General features: G+C 30.6%; 1 protein-coding gene across 2 annotated transcripts; it reads right to left on the bottom strand.

The window, feature by feature from the left end:
- Nucleotides 1-4,565: 4,565 nt before the first annotated feature.
- Nucleotides 4,566-17,610, bottom strand: LOC139480966 (uncharacterized). Of its 2 annotated transcripts, none has more exons than XR_011654541.1 (5): nt 16,100-16,273; nt 8,638-8,842; nt 8,138-8,282; nt 6,022-7,554; nt 4,566-5,863 (listed from the first exon to the last, which is right to left on the bottom strand). XR_011654541.1 is itself a non-coding variant. In XM_071263959.1 (5 exons), the coding sequence occupies exons 2-5, from the start codon at nt 8,830-8,832 to the stop codon at nt 5,039-5,041; spliced, it is 1,851 nt and encodes a 616-aa protein (XP_071120060.1). In that variant the 5' UTR covers nt 8,833-8,842; nt 16,100-17,610; the 3' UTR covers nt 4,566-5,038. The 2 variants fall into 2 exon arrangements, 1 of the variants encoding a protein (XP_071120060.1); XM_071263959.1 differs by having other exon boundaries at nt 4,566-5,484; nt 6,490-7,554; nt 16,100-17,610.
- Between the last annotated feature and the right edge of the window lie 843 nt (nt 17,611-18,453).

The raw sequence follows: 18,453 nt of genomic DNA, 5'->3' as shown, positions 1-18,453 counted from the left end.
ACAAGACACATTCCATCCTATCCATAAATGAACATTATTGTAAAGATGTAAATAAGATTTCATGACACAAAGCATTAAAATATTGACTTAGATGATGTTGTCTAAACCCGAATATTTTGTAGCTAATGTCTAAATTACATAAAAATAAATCACAATTAAACAGATAATTTCACAAAATTGTTTTAACAATGTCATTGTATACCTTTGACAAACTGACCAAAACCTTTGATTTAGAGCATACCAAAATTCACATAATTTGCTTTCCTTGAAAGTTCACCCAAATATAGTTATTTTTCAATAAGAACTCATTTCTATTTGTAATCGATTATTTGTCAGTCAATTTAGTTTACAATTCAGTGTATTTTCTCATTAAAAAAAAATGTGAAAATTGTACACAGTTAAAATTTAACATACCAATTGTGTGATCATATTGCGAAAGAAGGCGACGCGAGATAAACCGATATACGAGTTCTTATAATCATAATTATCACTATATAATTATTTCAAAAACATATCTAAGTAATAATTTGGATAAATTCAAGTTTAATGTACAGAAAAAAATAAAGGCAAATTATAAAAATCGTAAGTCAAGTTTAAACAATGCCATGCCATTAATGGTTTAACCTTAAACTTAATAATTAAATATATTCTGAATTAGTTAAAAGTTAGTAAGAATATTTGAAATGTCAATGTAAAAAAAAACTATTTAAAAATCTTTTTTCTTTCATGATGTTTTGAAAAAGCGATGATAAAATTCCGAAGTAAATTCTATAATATATTTAAAAAAAAAATCGTATCAATTCTAAGATATTTACAGCAGATTTCAGTCAGTATGTAGCTAATGGTAATATCTTTGGTTAGCTTGCTTGTTAGCTGAACCGTGAAGTCATTGTTAGGTAAGGTATACTACCCTCCTTTAAAAGTAGCTTAGTCCTACAGAGAGATCGATTTTTTATCTGTTGGGCTAGTCTACTATTAAAGGAGGGAAGTTTACCTTACCTAACAATGACTTCACGGTTCAGCTAACAAGCTAGCTAACCAAAGATATTACCATTAGCTACATACTGACTGAAATCTGCTGTAGATAAATAATAAAGATAGCTTTTCAACAAGATAAAATAGAATAAAAATAAATAAACAATTTTAAAAGGTATTGTTTATCGATTATAGGATGCAAACTTTATATTTCATAAGATTCTTTATTATGACAGAAACAAACAATATTTCATCAAGAAACATTGAGACACATTAACAAGTAAGAAAAGAGTCAACGTGTATAATCACCACGAGCTACAATATAATAATTAAAATAATCGAACTATTTTGTTAATAAATAGAGAGTCCCATATTTTGGTGGGGTTTGTGTTGTTCAGTTATGTTTCTACATTGTGTTTTGTTTACTGTTGTTTGTCAATGCTTGTTCATTTGCTTTTTTCTTTTTCTATTCAAGTCATGATCTTTGCACTTTATTTTTTACTTATAAGATTGGTTAACCCCTTGGTATCTTTCGCCTCCCTTTATCAATATAACAGAAAGAAAGACATCGTTTCATTTACTCAATACATGGATATCGATGTTCGGGGATATCTTATTTCTTAGTTTTTTTACTTTGACTGACTGACACTGTACGCATGAAATGACATTCTAAAAGAATTTACTTACATATTTAGTTGTTATAAGACTTATAACTAGATACATTCTTTTACACAACATAAAACATATCACAAATACATCTCGTCGTGCTCTCACAATTTTAAACAAAACTTTCAATACCTTTGTAAATTGTATCAAACATAAAGTATAACTTTTTATCTAAAGTCGGTGAATTCTATGAGATATTGATCAATGGAGATTTAACCGACATAAAATACAAGACTGATATTTGAATACTATAACTCAATCTTTGCCTCTTTGTTTATCGTTTATTTCATTTTTTTCCACCATAGCTCGTATAACATGTATAGTATTCTACAAACGGCTTGATTTACATGCATGCTCAAGATACTATCCATTTATTCATATTGTGTTATGAAGAAGACTTCATAAGTATGATTCACCTATGTCTTATCTAACAAGATATGTAGACAACTGACTGTCAAATTCCGTTCAAATTGAAGATTTTAATTATAACACTATGAATTTATAAAATGGATTAAAGCATGAAACAAAAAAAGGGGAGAAAGAAACCATAAATAAAAGTCAGTGATACACAGACAAGAAAGATGACAAAAGAAATAGCCACGAATAAACAATAATAGCCAATAAAAAACAGACTTGTCAGCATGAATCTCATAAATAAACAAAGATAAACTGAAAACATTGTTTTTGACGAAAGTTTGAGGTAATCTTTTTTACTTAACTGCACTCAACCTTAATCGACTAAACTACGATAAATATTTAAATTTAGGGTTTTAAAAAATGGGACAGACGTTTTGGAACACAGTCAAAACTTCGTACAATTGCATTCAATGTTTTATATGATCAAAATTATCGTTATGCAGCACTGTATATATGTTTAAAATTAATTGAGATCGTATGTTATGATGTATAGTATAAATAATACAAATGACCTTTTGTGTCCGTCAAATAGACACTAGTCTTCCCTATCCTGCTTATTATATGCATGTGCAGGTAGGAACATTTGCTCCACATTTGGTTTGTTTATTCAAGAAAATATTTCATAGCATTAAAGGTACCAATATTTCTGCACCAGATGCGCATTTTGACAATACATGCCTCTTCAGTGATGCTCGTGGCCAAAATATGTAAAATCCAAAGCTTATATAAAAAATGAAGAGCTATAATCCACAAGTTCCAAAAAGTATAGCCAAATCCGTGAAAGGAATCAGAGCTTTGCATGAGGGATATACATTCCTTAATTTGCATATCAACTAGATGGAGAAAACTACTGTTAAACTTTGTGTTGTCGGCTTGGGGATAGTATGCTTTTTCTACGTTGTAGTTGTATTGTGTTTTTTCAGTCGTTAATAGTATAATGAAGTATGGTTTTAATATTTTGTATGAACTTGTGTTGTCGTCTTTCCGTGTTTATTTTAGGGGTTGTTGTTAAAACAACTGTGTTGTAGGCGGGTTGAAGTATTGTATAGGAAGGTTTGTATTTTGCAGTACGGTTTTGATGTTTTGTATGAACTTGTGTTGTCTGTTTCCTTTTTTAAGGAGCGGGTGGAGGCGATTAAGGGAGATTAAGACAGAATTTTGTTTTTGTTTTTTAAGGGGATGACAGAATTGTGTTGTTTGCGTTTTGGTAGTATTTGTTTAGAAAAAATACTTTTGTTTGCGATTTTTGGATACAATTAATTATTTGATATTATTATGCTATCAGGTTGGGTGAAGCACAGTGCTGTGTTGTTCTGTTGATAGCAGAAGCTTTGACGAGATATTACCAGAATGGTGATGTTGGCTTGTCAGTATTTTTGTTTTGCCAGATATTTTTTTTATAGATTTTTTTTTGTCGTGGACAGTATTTTATATTTATTTGTATTAGGTTCGTGATATCATGTTCTAAACAACATATATGTTATCAATTGGTCGGCAATATTGTATAGAAACTATGTGTGTAATCGAATTGTGAATAGTGATGTTTTGTCCAATTATGAAAACAAATAAACTCATCATAGAAAATATTATATTGGCATTGTGGAAAGTAATTGGTATGTAGGCCTCATACATAATATTTTGTTATAGAATAAAAAAAAACCTCCAGCATATGTTTCACCAAAGAAACACATCGTATTCCATAAAAATCTGAGAAATGTTGACAATTATACTATATGTATCGCTACTAGTATGATCACCAAAAACGTTCAAGTAATTATTAGAATAAATGACAACGTCAAATGCTCTGTTTAATTTCAAATATGTTTGGTGTAATGTAAACATTGAAGTATATGACCCATTCTTCATCATGTGAATGTTTTACACTTACAAAACATATGTCATTAGTGGATCATGCTAACCCACTGGAAAACCTGAGTCGCATCTAGTTTTTGTTGTAAATTTTAGTTTTCTGTAAATGTCTTGGTAGACTGTTTTGTCGTGGTTCTCTTGATTTTTTCGTTGTCGTTCTTCCGACTTAAACCTATGCTTTCTTCTTTCATTATTGAAAAGATTCCAAAAGCCCTTAAAGTTCACCTTATCTTTTTCCAAAACATTTACTTGGTTTATTGTCATGAAAAAATATAAAGCGCAGTCATTCAGCAATTCTCCAAAGACTAATCACTAACATATGACCAAAAGCCAAGTATTTGTTTTAAATTTCTATATTCAATAATGGGCAATAAAGAAATTAAAACACATGTATTGTCGTCTGAAATTTTTTAGATTCAGATCTAAGACTGATGCGGGTTTTTTTCTTTGATAATTTGTGATTTTTGAGACTCTGTGTGTTTGTATCATATAGTTCTAGTTTTGAATCATAAACATACTTCTTACATTTCATTTTAACTCCTTTCCTGACCAAATAAAAAGATAAGCGTACCTTTCAGTAAAATAAAAAATATATATATATTATATGTATGTAGTAAAACATATTCTTAAAAATCACGAAATATTTCATTTGGCTTTTATTTTCATATTCATAGTTACAAATGTATCTAATATCAACAATACAGGTATAACAACCATTAAAAATACCTTAAGATCATTTTCAATAACTTTGTATATACATGTATCTACAAGCACAATGAGATGCCACCAAACAACAACTGCACAGCAGTGATCGTATTGGCAACTTGTGTCTATTCACAAAATCATCTGACCAGCAGAATTAATTTAATCTACAGAAACAATCTCTTGATAAACTATTTCCTCATGTATTCAAATGGGCAATTTTTGAGCAAATCCGTTATCACAAGGAATCCGCCAAGTTCAGACCATTGCAATTATTCTAGTTGTTCTTAGTCGTATTTATTGTCTAACAACGAAAAAACATTCCAATAAAACACAAACATGGTTCACAAATGGAGGAGAAGATTTCAATTAAAGAATCAGTTATTGCTTTCCTTTTAATGAATGACTGTTATCTTCGTATTTGATCACTTAAAGAATCCATCTCATTTGGAAGAATGAGTTTCCGGGTGAACGGTAAGCACAGTTTGTCATTGACGTACGTGTTTTGAAAGCAGACTTCGATTGTCTTCTCGCTTTTTCGTGGATCTTGCATAATAAGTTCAAATATATATTTTGCGTTTAAGTAATGTGGACTAGGACAAACTTTGTCGTCCAAGTTGATGGCCTCAATATATCCTTTGGATGAGCAAATAATGATATAGTCCGCATGATTGTATCGGGTTTGAAGCCAGGTATATTGGTCTTGTTCACTGACATATCCCTGATTCTTAGCCGAAACAAAAGATCCTTTATTAAGGTCTGTGTTTACTGTGTGTCCTAGGCGTTTTAGTTTTCCTGCTATTTTAATCACATCTTGTTTGACGTCATCAGTATAGGAGATAAAAATAATTTTGCCTGTAAAAATCAATTATATGTTAATGTTTTTAAACTCATTAAAGGATTTATAGTGTCTGTGTCGATTACCTATGTCTATGTGAATCTTCAACAATGGACAATTTCCAACATTACAGATTTTTATCAAGCTTATTTCAAGAAAAGATTTGTTTCAGTAGAATAATATGATCAAGCTTACTGGGGTAGAAAGTAAAACAACAAAAATACTGAACTTCGCGGAAAATTCAAAACGGAAATTCCCTAATCAAATGACAAAATCAAAAGCTCAAACACATCAAACGTGTGGATAACAACTGTCATATTCCTGACTTGGGACATGCATTTCCTTATGTAGAAAATGTTGGATTGAAACTGGTTTTATAGCTAGATTAACCTATCACTTGTATGAAAAGAGGGACGAAAGATACCAAAGGGACAGTCAAACTCATAAATCTAAAAACAAACTGACAACGCCATGGCTAAAAATGAAAAAGACAAACAGAAAAACAATAGTACACACGACAAAACATAGAAAACTAAAGAATAAACAACACGAACCCCAGTATGACAGTCGCATCAAATTTAAATTTAATCTCCATTATATTGACAACGATCCTTAAATAACCAACAGACATAAAAGTTAAAAATTTCAAAATAAACAGCAGTCAACATTGTGTTATAATCTTTACCACAAAAAAAATGCATTAGATTGCGTCATGTAAATACGATAACAGGTTGACTAGCAATGATGTATTTGTGTTCTTTTGCATTTCGACGACTGTCAGATGAAATATCAATCCATCACTCAATGAGTCCAAAATGTTTGTTTCAGAAAAAATGAAAGATGAGCAAAATGTTCAACATCCATTGAGAAAAACAAGACCGGAAACAAATATTCTCAAAATATGAAGAAGGAATCGTTTATATTTAAAAACCTTCAACCATGCTTTGATTTTTCACTCGCCACTTTCAACAATACAAACATTAATAAATGATTTACAAACATCGGAGTTAAAAGCCTCTTACCTGATTGACCAAGTTTTGTCCGTGTTTCTCCTGAATATGGACATAAATTGTCTTCAGATTTTGATGTTACTGAAAGCCTAGAGGGATCGATTTCACTTCCATATAGTTTTTCAACAGGTGTACTTAACCTTTTTCGATCATCTTCGCTACATGAACTCTGAACCTCTCCTTTTCTGCATGTGCACACTGGTGGTTTTTTACATGTACATTTAAGTGTATCTGTATTTGAACATGAGTGTTTACATGTAATTGAAGGTTTTATAGAAGAAGAATGAGAAATGCCGTCCGGACATGCTCGAAGACTGAACGAACTTGATGGATTTTCTGAGTAACTGACATAATCTGTTTGCACATTATCATTTATATTCATTCCATCATTCACTGGCACATGTCCCGTTGTCTTAGAAGAAAGATTGTTTGACCTTCTCGTGTTCATTGGTTGACTTCTAGGATGATAAGATGACAATACCGTTGTTTCTTCTGGGTCAAGCAGTCGTCTTTCCTCGCACTCTTTACAGTTTATATAACCACACTGACAATCACATTCGGACGGAGGGATCCAATTAAGCTCAATTTCCCTTTGTCTAGGTTGGGAAGGCTGTACATTATTTGGTAATTTACTTTCATGTAACAAATGAACGGTATTTTTATGTCTCGAATTGTTTGGTCTATGTCGTTCTGGTGTCCTGTTGTTTTGGTTTGTTCCAAAAGGGGGAGACCTCCCTGCTACATATCTTTGATAATTAGGGTCATTTTGTATCTGTCCACCTGGTCTCCTGTTGGTTGGGTTTTGGTGTGGCCGGTAAGTAGGAAATCGCTCTACCATATATCTTTGTTCGTTAGGTTCATTGCGTCGTGGTCCATCTGGTCTCATTCTGTGTGGATTTGGTGGGGAAGTGGAAAATCTATCTTCTTCACACCTTTGATTTAAAGAGTGTGTGTACATATGGGTATCCCGAACATCTCTTTCTTGACACCCTATACAGGTACAGTTGTGTTCTGATGCTGTGGCAGTAGATGTGCTGGGATATCCTATCATGTCATGGTTGTACATTTGAGTAATATCTGCAATATACATATGCATATGGTTGTTAAGTGTACGTTTTTGTTTAAATGTAAATATGTCTTATTGGTTTAAAGATTGAATGAGTTTGCTGTTACAGTTTTACGATTGGTATGTTAATGATCGTCAGCTAAAACGCCGATAAGCAATCGATTGATCAATTTTCGCTTTGATGAACAGAAACAGAAATGCAAACGTGTTCTTTGCTCTATGAATATTTCTAAAGAAAAGTTACACAAATGTGCTCGTTATTAAGACAAGCAAAATAAATCAAAACCCTTTTCTTTACTATCTTTTCAAGATTAAAAAAAACAGCAATTTACTGAGTTTAAACTTGTTATTTGCTCTATGTTTCATTCGTAGTGTATTGTATTGCTTCATTTCATGCACATTTTGTTAATGTGTCGTCAATACCAAAATATAATATAATATACATTAAGTGCCTAGAAAATGTTCTAGCAATCTTAAAGTAGGTCTTATTTCTATATATGAGAACGTTGATGTCAAATGAATATCAATGTATTCTGATTTAAATAAAACAATATTTAATGTTATACAAATCACCTATATTGTATAGTAACATACCATTGTAAGAGTTTCTAAAGATGTGGCTAGTCGCTGCTCTCATTTCATCCAGTACATATTGTACTTGTCCAATTGTAATTCCTAATTTCATTAAGTGTCTAAATAACAGTTTTGTTGGTCTAAGGCCCATTTGACATCGAAACGCCTGAAAAATATATTTTACGCATCTAAAGATTTGAAGCAAAGATGGATTTTCTTTTGAAATAAATCAACTCTTTTATATTTATTAATTAATAAGAATCATTTTGTTTCTATCCAACAACATATTACTTTTTAATTTTATATATGATTCCTTATATTTTTGTCAATATGATAAAGGTTAGTTGAAAACGCCAGTTATAAAATCAAACTAGCAAATACAAGATTTAAAAAAAAGGCATGTGCCTTATGAAAAACTAAAATTTCGATGATCAAAAATATTATTGGTAATGAGCTATCAAATACTTACACCAAAGCTATAATTGGTTTTTAAAAAATATCACAACTCAGATGAAATTTACCTGTAGTTTGTTTGCATCAAGGTCTAGCTTATGTTCATGCTCTCTATTTATGTTTTCAGCAAATAACTCCATGCAAATATTACCAGGTACATCTAGTATATCTGCCAACTTTTCTAAGGCACTTTCTGGTAAATATTTCAAGCCAATGTAGTAGAGTGGATACTCAGAGATATGAAGAGGACAACCTTGTGCCATTTTTATTTATCTAGAATGTAAAATATAATTCCAACTTAATATTTTCAACATTGTCTGTTTCACTTTATAAAAGTTTCTGTCATAATGAATATAATGCTGCTTCTGGTACATGGTCATCGAAAAATCAGTAAATTATGGCTGGTATGTTTATATTATTAGCTTGTGTTATATTCTACAATTGCGCTGTAAATGTTTAATGCGCTAATTGCTGTACTGATTTTGCCAATAGTGGGTCATTATTTAAAATAAAATGTATCTATATCTATCTATCATTGTGAAACAGGTTTTCGCTAAAATTCCTCTACTTCCCAAGAAGATCGTTCAACAAATAGATATCCAAACCCGTCTATGTGTATGTACCTACCACAGGATACTTCATTGATCTTTTTATGTTTGTTTTTATTCAATGAATTAAATTTTTCTGTCAGAAATTCTTTTTGTGTCACATTAAGAGTACGTATCTAGCTAAGACAAAGTATGGGAATGTAATACTTTTCTGTTCTAGAACATACTTTTTACGACGAGTCAGTGAAATAAGTATTAGTAATTATAGTAAATATTAGTAACAAAAAAAGAAAAAGAGCTTTTTTTTATTTATTGAGTAATACTTTCCCGTTTTCAGAGTAACCAACTGACTCAGTCTGTACTATAGTTATATCAGAAAACTTATTGGATGTTATGTACTATATTTTGGACAACATTTGAATATTTGAGCATGGCATTTAAATTTAAATACATTAATCTCGTAAAATGCAGTGTACACACTGAAAATTACCTTGCTACTATTAATAAATTTAGGCAATTTCCATTGGAAATTTCCACACATTCATTCATGAAAACAATTCGACCGAATAAAAAATACACAATTAGAATTTGTTCTTTTGTAAGCATTGTTAACCTTCTGTCTTTCATATAAATGCTATATATTACACAACAAGTGCAAATTTTTAATTGAATATGAATCTAATAGTAAGTACATTGATACTCCATTGAAGTCCTGTTAACCCTAATTATGATAATATAATAGTTCAAATAAGGGTTTCTTTTAACTTATGCTATTAATCGGAAGATCGAACAATTGCTAATGGGATGTCAATGAATCAAACTTTGCAACCACACTTGTCAACATAAGCTAAAGAATGCCATCCATTTTTAACAGACTATTACTGGTAGCGAAGTTCGAGTTCGATCAACAGTTAATCTATCGAGAGATCAAGAATCTGCCACAAAAAGGTTTTCGAGATCAATTAACAGTAAATCCAGTAAGAGATCAAGGATTTGCCACAAAAAAAAGAATGTTTAAGTTCGATAATTAATAACAGTTAAACCAATGAGGGATGAAAGATTTGTCAAAAGAAATGAGAACATCAAATATTGCTGTAAAGGAGGGGATAATAAAACAAATTCAGAAGGTTTATTGGTCAAGATAAGAGTGCAGTCCATCCTGTCATCCTTTCATGTGCCTCGTAAATGAAAGGTTGCATATCACAGTTGTTGCTGATTCATATACTACATTCATTTATATAGTCAAAACTATGGAATCAGATATAATACTAACAAATGAAAAATAAAAGTATAATGCCCGAACTTGGATCTTTTTGTATGGGAGAGGTTTTTTTTTGCAAGCACACATATGTCATTTTCTTAACTTCCAACAACAACAACATTTCAGTTTCAAACAATTGAGTTCTAAAATAAAAGGACCCACACACCCACACAAACACACAAACACACACACAGGAGGAATAAGCGTTATTTTAAAATTTTAACTACTAGTAATATATTTATTATTGATGCTATTATATGTTTTATACATTTTTATTTTTTACCTTTTTTCTTTTGAATGGAGGAAATGTAGTAATCCGTAATTAAGTAAATTATATAATTTATAGTTTTGTTCTTGATTCAATTTAGTATTGGCACCACATTTGTTGGTCGGCTAATACTTGGTCAAGCAAAGTAACAACGTATTTAGTTTTTGCACTGCTCGACATTATTGTAAACATTTACTAAGATTAACAGGGTTTTATATTTAGATATGACGTGACAGGGTGTTATTTCTAAAGGAACATATTAACATAGATACTATACAGATGTTGAATATATGCCAATGTGATAACAATTAACACTACAACACAAGATAGACGTCGATCTTCCATTATATGTCCAGAGCTAGATTTCACAAGTTAACAATTTGAGAATTTAAATCTAGTTATATCAAAGATCTACCATCCCAACCAACTCATTCACAAGACTTTTAAATGTTTACACATGGCAAATGTATCGGAAACTCTTGCGCAATAATTATAATGAAACGAAGTATTTTATATATTTTTTTCATTTTCGGCATTGTGATCAATGATCTACAGACAATAACTGATGATATTTCTGACTAAGAACATTGGGTGAGGTTATACTAGTTTGTTTTTTTAACAATCTCCTTTGGTATTGGTCTTTGTAAACGCCCATGGTACACAAAACAAGACTGCGGAAACGCACATCACTCTATAATAATATCATATGTTCCATCAAATAAACATTTTAAGCTATGTGATAACAGGTTCGGACAGATTTCTTTGTCTTTGTTGAATAACTCAGTAGTATTTTTTAATCAATCTTGAGCATTGAGATATATTTGTCTACTCAAGGTAACCGATGCATGGGTATAGTACAGACATGTAAATTTTCTGGTTTTCGTGTTATGAAAGCTGATACTCCTATTTTTCAATGTGAAGGTTTAGTAAAACAAAAATTATAGCTCTCAACAAAATACCCTTTCGACTCTGTCTTTTTATAAACTATATCAATTGTAAAATTCGTCTAGTCATATATAACCTTGAACATATACACTAAGCTGTACTCTATCACGTAAACAACCATGCATGTTAGGAATGTACACAATTAAATTATATTGATTATGGTATACAAAGCTTTGACCGAATTTTGTTTTTAAAAACTAACTTGATACGGACTAGACTTCAGTGATTTCAAATATTGTGTAATCAATTTAAGTCAATTTCAACATATAATGATCTTTCATCACGAAGACTTGTATCCTATCTGTTGTTTGGGTGGATCAGTACTCTGGACAGTACTTTTCCTTTTTAAATATATACATATTTTGGTTTTCAAATATACAAAGCAATTGCATAAAACAGCATTATCAGACCGAATTAGGCCGAATCAAAATAGATACTACCAAATTAAACAACATTGATCCTCAAAGTTGATAAACACTCCGAACTTTGTAAACAATAAAATTAAGAATGGTAATGGGAAATGTGACTACAACACGACCGAAGAGCAGAAAACAGCAGAAGGCCAATATTGGGTCTTCAAACCAGCGAGAAAATCCCGCAACGGAGACGCCTCGGCTAAACAAAAATGTATATTAATTCATATTCTAATGAATATTCTTGTCAATTAGTGGATATATCGGGGTCTGATAGTTTATCAACGAGTACTGTAAAGTAGTGTTAAAGTAAACATTTGGTGCTGTATCCCAAAAGAAACGTCAAAATTTGAAAATTTGATAGACAAATGTCATTCACTAAATATATTGTTTGTCTCATCTGAATGGATATCAATTATACGGTCATTTTAAAAAAAAAATCCTATTAACAAAATTATGATTTTTTTTAAATACTGAGGATTTTCCTATACCCTGCACAGATAACCTTAGCCGTATGTGGCATAACTTTTTGGAATTAGGGTCCTCTTCTTCGTTGATGAGTCTTATGAAGACGAAACGTGCGTCTGGCGTATCAAATTATAAGTTTGGTACCTTTGATAACTATATGGTATATATAATATAGAACCAGGACAAACGTATACTTGGTATTTGTAAACAAGTGCCAGAATTTTGACCTGTTCATTATCTAGCTCGATCACAAGCGTTATCACATCATGTGCACTTCTGACTGAAAACTTTTCTATGCTGAAGGTCATAGATACCCTGTATGGTATATTATCAAAATTGAGATGAAAGATTACACCCTTTTCCTGGCATACATTTACAGAATGTTGGCATATCAAACACTGAAAAACATCTATATTTGTCTGACAAAAATGGGCTTTCTACTGTACATTTACTATGATTTCGGACAAAATAAAAGAAATAATGTTTGAGATTTTAAATACTAGAAAATATCTATCTAATATAACGTTCCTAAATGAAACAAGTCTGATAAAAACTTTGCAAAAAAAACCGAACGAAATGCATAAGTTGAGTCTATAACAAACAGAAGAAAGCAAATGAACATGGCGAACATATGTCATTAATTTTTTTTTAGCATCACCAACACCAAAACAAAAACGAATGCGTTCTGACTTAAGCATCAAGTGTAGATATATATTCTCACTTTTTCTCAAGTTTGCAAAAATAACAAAGCAGTTAAACTTTCAATATAATAAGTACATTCTACCTGAACTACATGAATATCCGTTATGAATTAAAAAAAATTATAAAAATAAATAAAATAATCCATTCTATTTCCCAATGATCGGATGTACTCTCAAAAAAACAGGTTAGGTACCAACTAAGTTATTTCAACATAATGATGACATACATTAATAATCTGCATTTCAATCTATTTGCACACTTAATCGTTGTTATTTAAAGTTGAGAATGAAATTATGTTTAACCCGAATTTTTTGTTTTTTCCTCAATCGATTTATTAATTTCGAACAGCGGTATACAACTGTTGCCTTTATTTGATTTTTTTATAAAAGAAATTGTTTTTGCTTAATTGTAGACCGCTATGTTAACTTTTGCTCAACATAAAAGCAAAACAAAGCTAATGTTCTAATATTTATATTCAAAATGAGTCTATCTGGCTTTAAATTTTTACATTTTGTTGTAGCATTGCAATCTGTAACCCACACTTAGTCATAAAGCCAATTGATACAGAATCAAATCATTGACCACTCAACAGATGAAGTATTTATTTAAGAAATTCCAATCTATTTTAAACTTTTCAATTTCAATTTTATATAATCAAAATTGAGATGAAAGGTTAAACCCTTTTCCTGACATACATTTTGCCATGTGATTATTGACTTTCCGAATTGATTTTCCTCTAAGTTCAGTATTTTTGTGGTTTTACTTTTTACAGAATATTGGCATATCAAATACTGATTGCATTTCGTAGGGAAATATCTGGCACTTGTTACAAATACCAAGTATAGGTTTTGTCCTAAATATGTTGCATGTTTATTCATAATATATTTGTATAAATGAGTAAATGCAAGAGAATAAAGTAAGGTCTTTTTCTTAATTTAAAAAAAAGGAAAGCTTCTTAAAATATATTTCCAAGAATTCGCCATTCGGCCGCAGACGTGAACTTTTCTTGGCACGTTTTTCTATGTGAAATCAGCTCGAGTAAACAGATTAAGGATTTGTCACCTGTTTTTAACCTAGATTATTTAAGGACGTTGTTATAGTGCACACGTTATACAAATATTATTGACATAATTTTAAATTTCTTAAATAATTACTTCATCTATGGAGTGGTCAATGATTGGATTTTGTGTCAATTGACTTTATGACTAAACGTGGGATCACATTGCAATGCTACAAACAAAATGTGAAATCCAAATCCACCGTCTGTTTTTACTACTTAATATTGATAACATAACCAAACTAATACATTTTCCTTTCTTATTTGCACCAGAATACGTTCGTTTTGATTATTGCAAGTCATGTTAAGTATTCGCACATACCATATTGTTTGAATCATATTGTCTAGGATTCAATAGATCATGTCTAATTTATAGTTTTACACCAGATTAAAGTTTCAACTTGAGTTAAAAATAGTCTTCAAAAACCTATACTGTGGCTTTGTTTGCTCTGTCCATTATCAATAAAAGTATATATATATATATATCATTTGTTAAAAGACAGTATGTTTTCCTAAAGATTGGTACTTTATAGCTGAAAATATTCATAAAACGTGTGTCAAATTATTCTGATTCATGAAGCAGACACAATAAAAAGGAGGGACTGAGGTTTTTATTAATGCTTATAGCAAACTTTGCTTTATTAGAGGTCGATCAATTTAAAATGTATCCAAAGTTTCAGGTACATTGACGTATACATATCTTGGGGAATGTGCTCAAATAATTACCCTCATCAAAAGCATTATCCATTGTATCATTTTTAAAGAATAACAGGGATCAAAAGTAAAATCACAAAAATACGGAAATCCGGAAAATTTCAATCGGAAAGTCCCTAATCAAATGGCAAAATCAAATGATAAAACAAACGTTGTGGCAATGATTGATTTGCATCCGTTGATTTCTAAATCATTCATATTCACATTTTATTTCTGAATTATCAAAATGAAAGTAAGTCAGTTAACTCTGTAAATATGTTCTTGGTCATTGTTGGTCACTGATGGTCAGGCCCTAAGGTCTAAACAATACTAACGTTTCATCTACACACACAGTGACAGTAAGCAAAACTTATAAAAAAAATCGGTGCAATTTAACATTATATAGCAAATTACAATAGCATTATAACAGTATAAGTACGTTTCCATATATAGCACCATATTCTATATTTATACAGAAATACATATAAAAATGCAATACAATGTACTTAGAAACAGATTACTCCAATCGTTCCCACGGTATTATTATAATTTATAACTATGACCAGTTTTTAATGTTTTTAATTTCGATGAAGAAAAATATATAATTCTGATATAACAATTGATATAGATGGTTAAATCCAACAAAACAGTTAGTTATATCCGCGTCATTTGGTCTATGGTGGATAGTTATCTCATTGGAAACAATGTCACATCTCTTCATGTTTATTTAGTACTGTCATAGTTTGCACATTCTTTATTACAATCGTCACACACAATGTTGCCTTGCTTTGACAAAAATGTAAAGACAATATCATGCGCAGATGTTACAGAAGATACTATCACTTTTTTCTTCTATAGTTACGTGGACATAATGAGGTAGTGCAAAAATACTCATTTCTTTTAGACTAGCAACGGCTAGGAAAAGATTTGTCTGGTCACTTTTCTGCTTAATTTGGTTGATTTTCTATCACACTTCGCTGCAAGTGTTAGTAAATAACTGATGCAAAATTTAGTACTTACATTTCCATATTTATTTTAACTATATATCTATTATAAAGCATGAAATAATCTCCTTTAAATTTGTTATTCACACAGATGATATCGGTTAACTTTGACATAGTTTAAAATGGGTTTTCCATCAAGGAGCGATAGGAGTGCAGTGTTATTGAACTTACCTATATATTTCACATTATATATCCTTTCATTGAATTACATTTTTTCACTTCCATGTTTTAAACACACTTCCATGTTTTAAACAATGTTTTTGTTTATTCCTGATTTAATGCGGGTCTATTTTCCGTGGGTTCGGTCGCTGTGTACCTTTCATGTCAACAGCTAACTCACAGGGTAGATTTATTTTTAGATTACCACAGTTTAAAGGTTAAACGTTTTATCTATGCCCGAGATACGAAATACACGTGACTATTTAAAATATACCCATATAAATAGTCATGTACAGTAGGACTTTCATTTGTCCTTTTCATCATTGAAGGACTAATAGATAAAATACCAAAACAAGTTTTCGAAATCTCTGCTTGTTTACAAAATGAAGCATATAAATTTCAAAATAAAAATTAATAACTATATGAATGGACAATTTAAAAAAAAAACATAAACAGTCACAATGTTAGGACGATAAGCTTTTACAGAATGCAACCGTGAAAAATGGTAAAATATGTACTTATTTCAAATTTAAGGATGTTCTCGAACCTGTCTGTATGAAGACCTTTGAAACTAAAAGTCACCTCACACAAATAAGAATTAGTGGTCATAAATAAGCTATTGAGCCGGGTCGTTACAAAAAGATTGACAAAGATAAAATAATTTGTAAATTCAATTGAAGATAACATCTGCTGGAATGTCCAGTATTCGAACAACAACGACAAGTTATGTTAGTTTCTGCTTTGAAAACATGTATTAATTCCAAAATTCGTAATACAGTAAACATTTGGCTTCTCGTGTGTGAACATGAAGAAATACGCATTCGGTGTATTTGGTTTCTAATAAATGTTTTACAATAAGAAAACAACTGCTGAAGTTAAATTCTTATTTTCATAAGCCAATTATCATTATTATTTCTTAACATATATCTACTTGAAATGATTATTTATTTATAACTAACATGCCCTTATCGGCCGATAATTGGTTTCATAAAGTAGTCGTATTCGTATTCCTGTAAATTGTGAAAAAAATGAGTCAGCCTCTAACAGAACAAAACATATTTGCTCTGCTGTATACATGTAAATGGTTTTGTCGATTCGATTTGCATATTAACATATGATATCAAATACAGTCCAATGTTTTGACTGGGTCATACAAAATATCTTCCATCCGATGGTGTGTAAAAACAATCGACATCCGGTCTATAAGGGGGCATACAATCCAATGATTTGTGTAGTGAAAGCGTCATATGCTCTACACCATATAGAATCTTTGTATCAATTACTACAATACAATGCAAAATGTCTATGTATATCCAACATGCTTTAACTTCTAGGGAAAGTTTCAATTCGTTCTTTCATCCATATCGACCAACATCGCAGGTCGTCCATATAGTATTCATTGCTCCTTTTATATCTTGTCCAAAATATACAGGAAATATTTCTCATTGTAAGCTAAGATAGAATAATCATTCAAATAAAACTTTTATTTACCTTCCTTCATTGACACACCTTACTGAACCTACATAGTGTATTAATTGTTAATACGTTCTTGCATTCGTCATACATAAACTGTTTGTAATTGAACGTTAAGCAAAGAACAATCAATTAATCAATTTTTAACACAATCAGATTCAATATATTTTTAACAAGAACTTTCATGTTATGTCAGAGATAATAGAATCCTTGTAGTAGTTTATATATCTATATATATATATATATATATATGTTTCACTAAAAACGGAATCATACATGTTTCTCTAGTTTTGTAAATTGTTCTTGACATGTGATTATTCACTTTTGTCACCTTAATCGTGCGAAGAGTTAAGTTTTGTATTGTTCTCGGCTCACCAGTTATCCCACTGTAAAAAAACATTATATAAAAATCTGTTAACCAGTTTCAGTAAAATAAGGGTGCTAATTGAAATCATATGGAATGTAACCTAAAAAACAAACAAACAAATATTATGTTCCAATCTTAAAATGTGAAAAAAACCGTGCCCTCTTTCGTTATTTTCTTTATTATTTTGTTATTGGCGAATCAAATGTACTGTTTTGATATTTAGTTTGCATTGACTTTTGTGAATTTATTTTTATGAACTTAAATACTGTCGCTACTTTTGCTTATATAATATATAGAATTATTAACGTTTTGAATTACCTGACTTGATTATTCTATGAATCAGAATAATTAATTAAGCAATTTGTCTCATTACTGACCATCTGTCGGTTTATTACTTTGTAGACAAATATATGACAATGTCATCAAATAAATTATTACTATGTGAAACGCTGGAGAGGATCACAGTAGAGGTAGTAATATAGTATGTTAAACATTTTCTGAAAATAACATTTTACATAAGCTCATT

Source organism: Mytilus edulis, chromosome 7 (genome assembly GCF_963676685.1).
Source record: "Mytilus edulis chromosome 7, xbMytEdul2.2, whole genome shotgun sequence".
In the NCBI taxonomy this organism is placed as follows: Eukaryota; Metazoa; Mollusca; class Bivalvia; order Mytilida; family Mytilidae; genus Mytilus; species Mytilus edulis.
The sequence above is the reverse complement of the archived record's forward strand: the minus strand, read 5'-3'. Positions and strand labels throughout refer to the sequence as shown.

Bases quoted from the DNA above. Each gene is read 5' to 3' on its own strand.
- LOC139480966 (XM_071263959.1), bottom strand. From the start codon at position 8,832: ATGGCACAAGGTTGTCCTCTTCATATCTCTGAGTATCCACTCTACTAC. The intron at 7,555-8,137 runs GTATGTTACTAT...TGTATATTGCAG, and splicing joins CTTTAGAAACTCTTACAATG to ATATTACTCAAATGTACAAC. The intron at 5,485-6,489 runs GTAAGAGGCTTT...TGATTTTTACAG, and splicing joins GACAAAACTTGGTCAATCAG to GCAAAATTATTTTTATCTCC.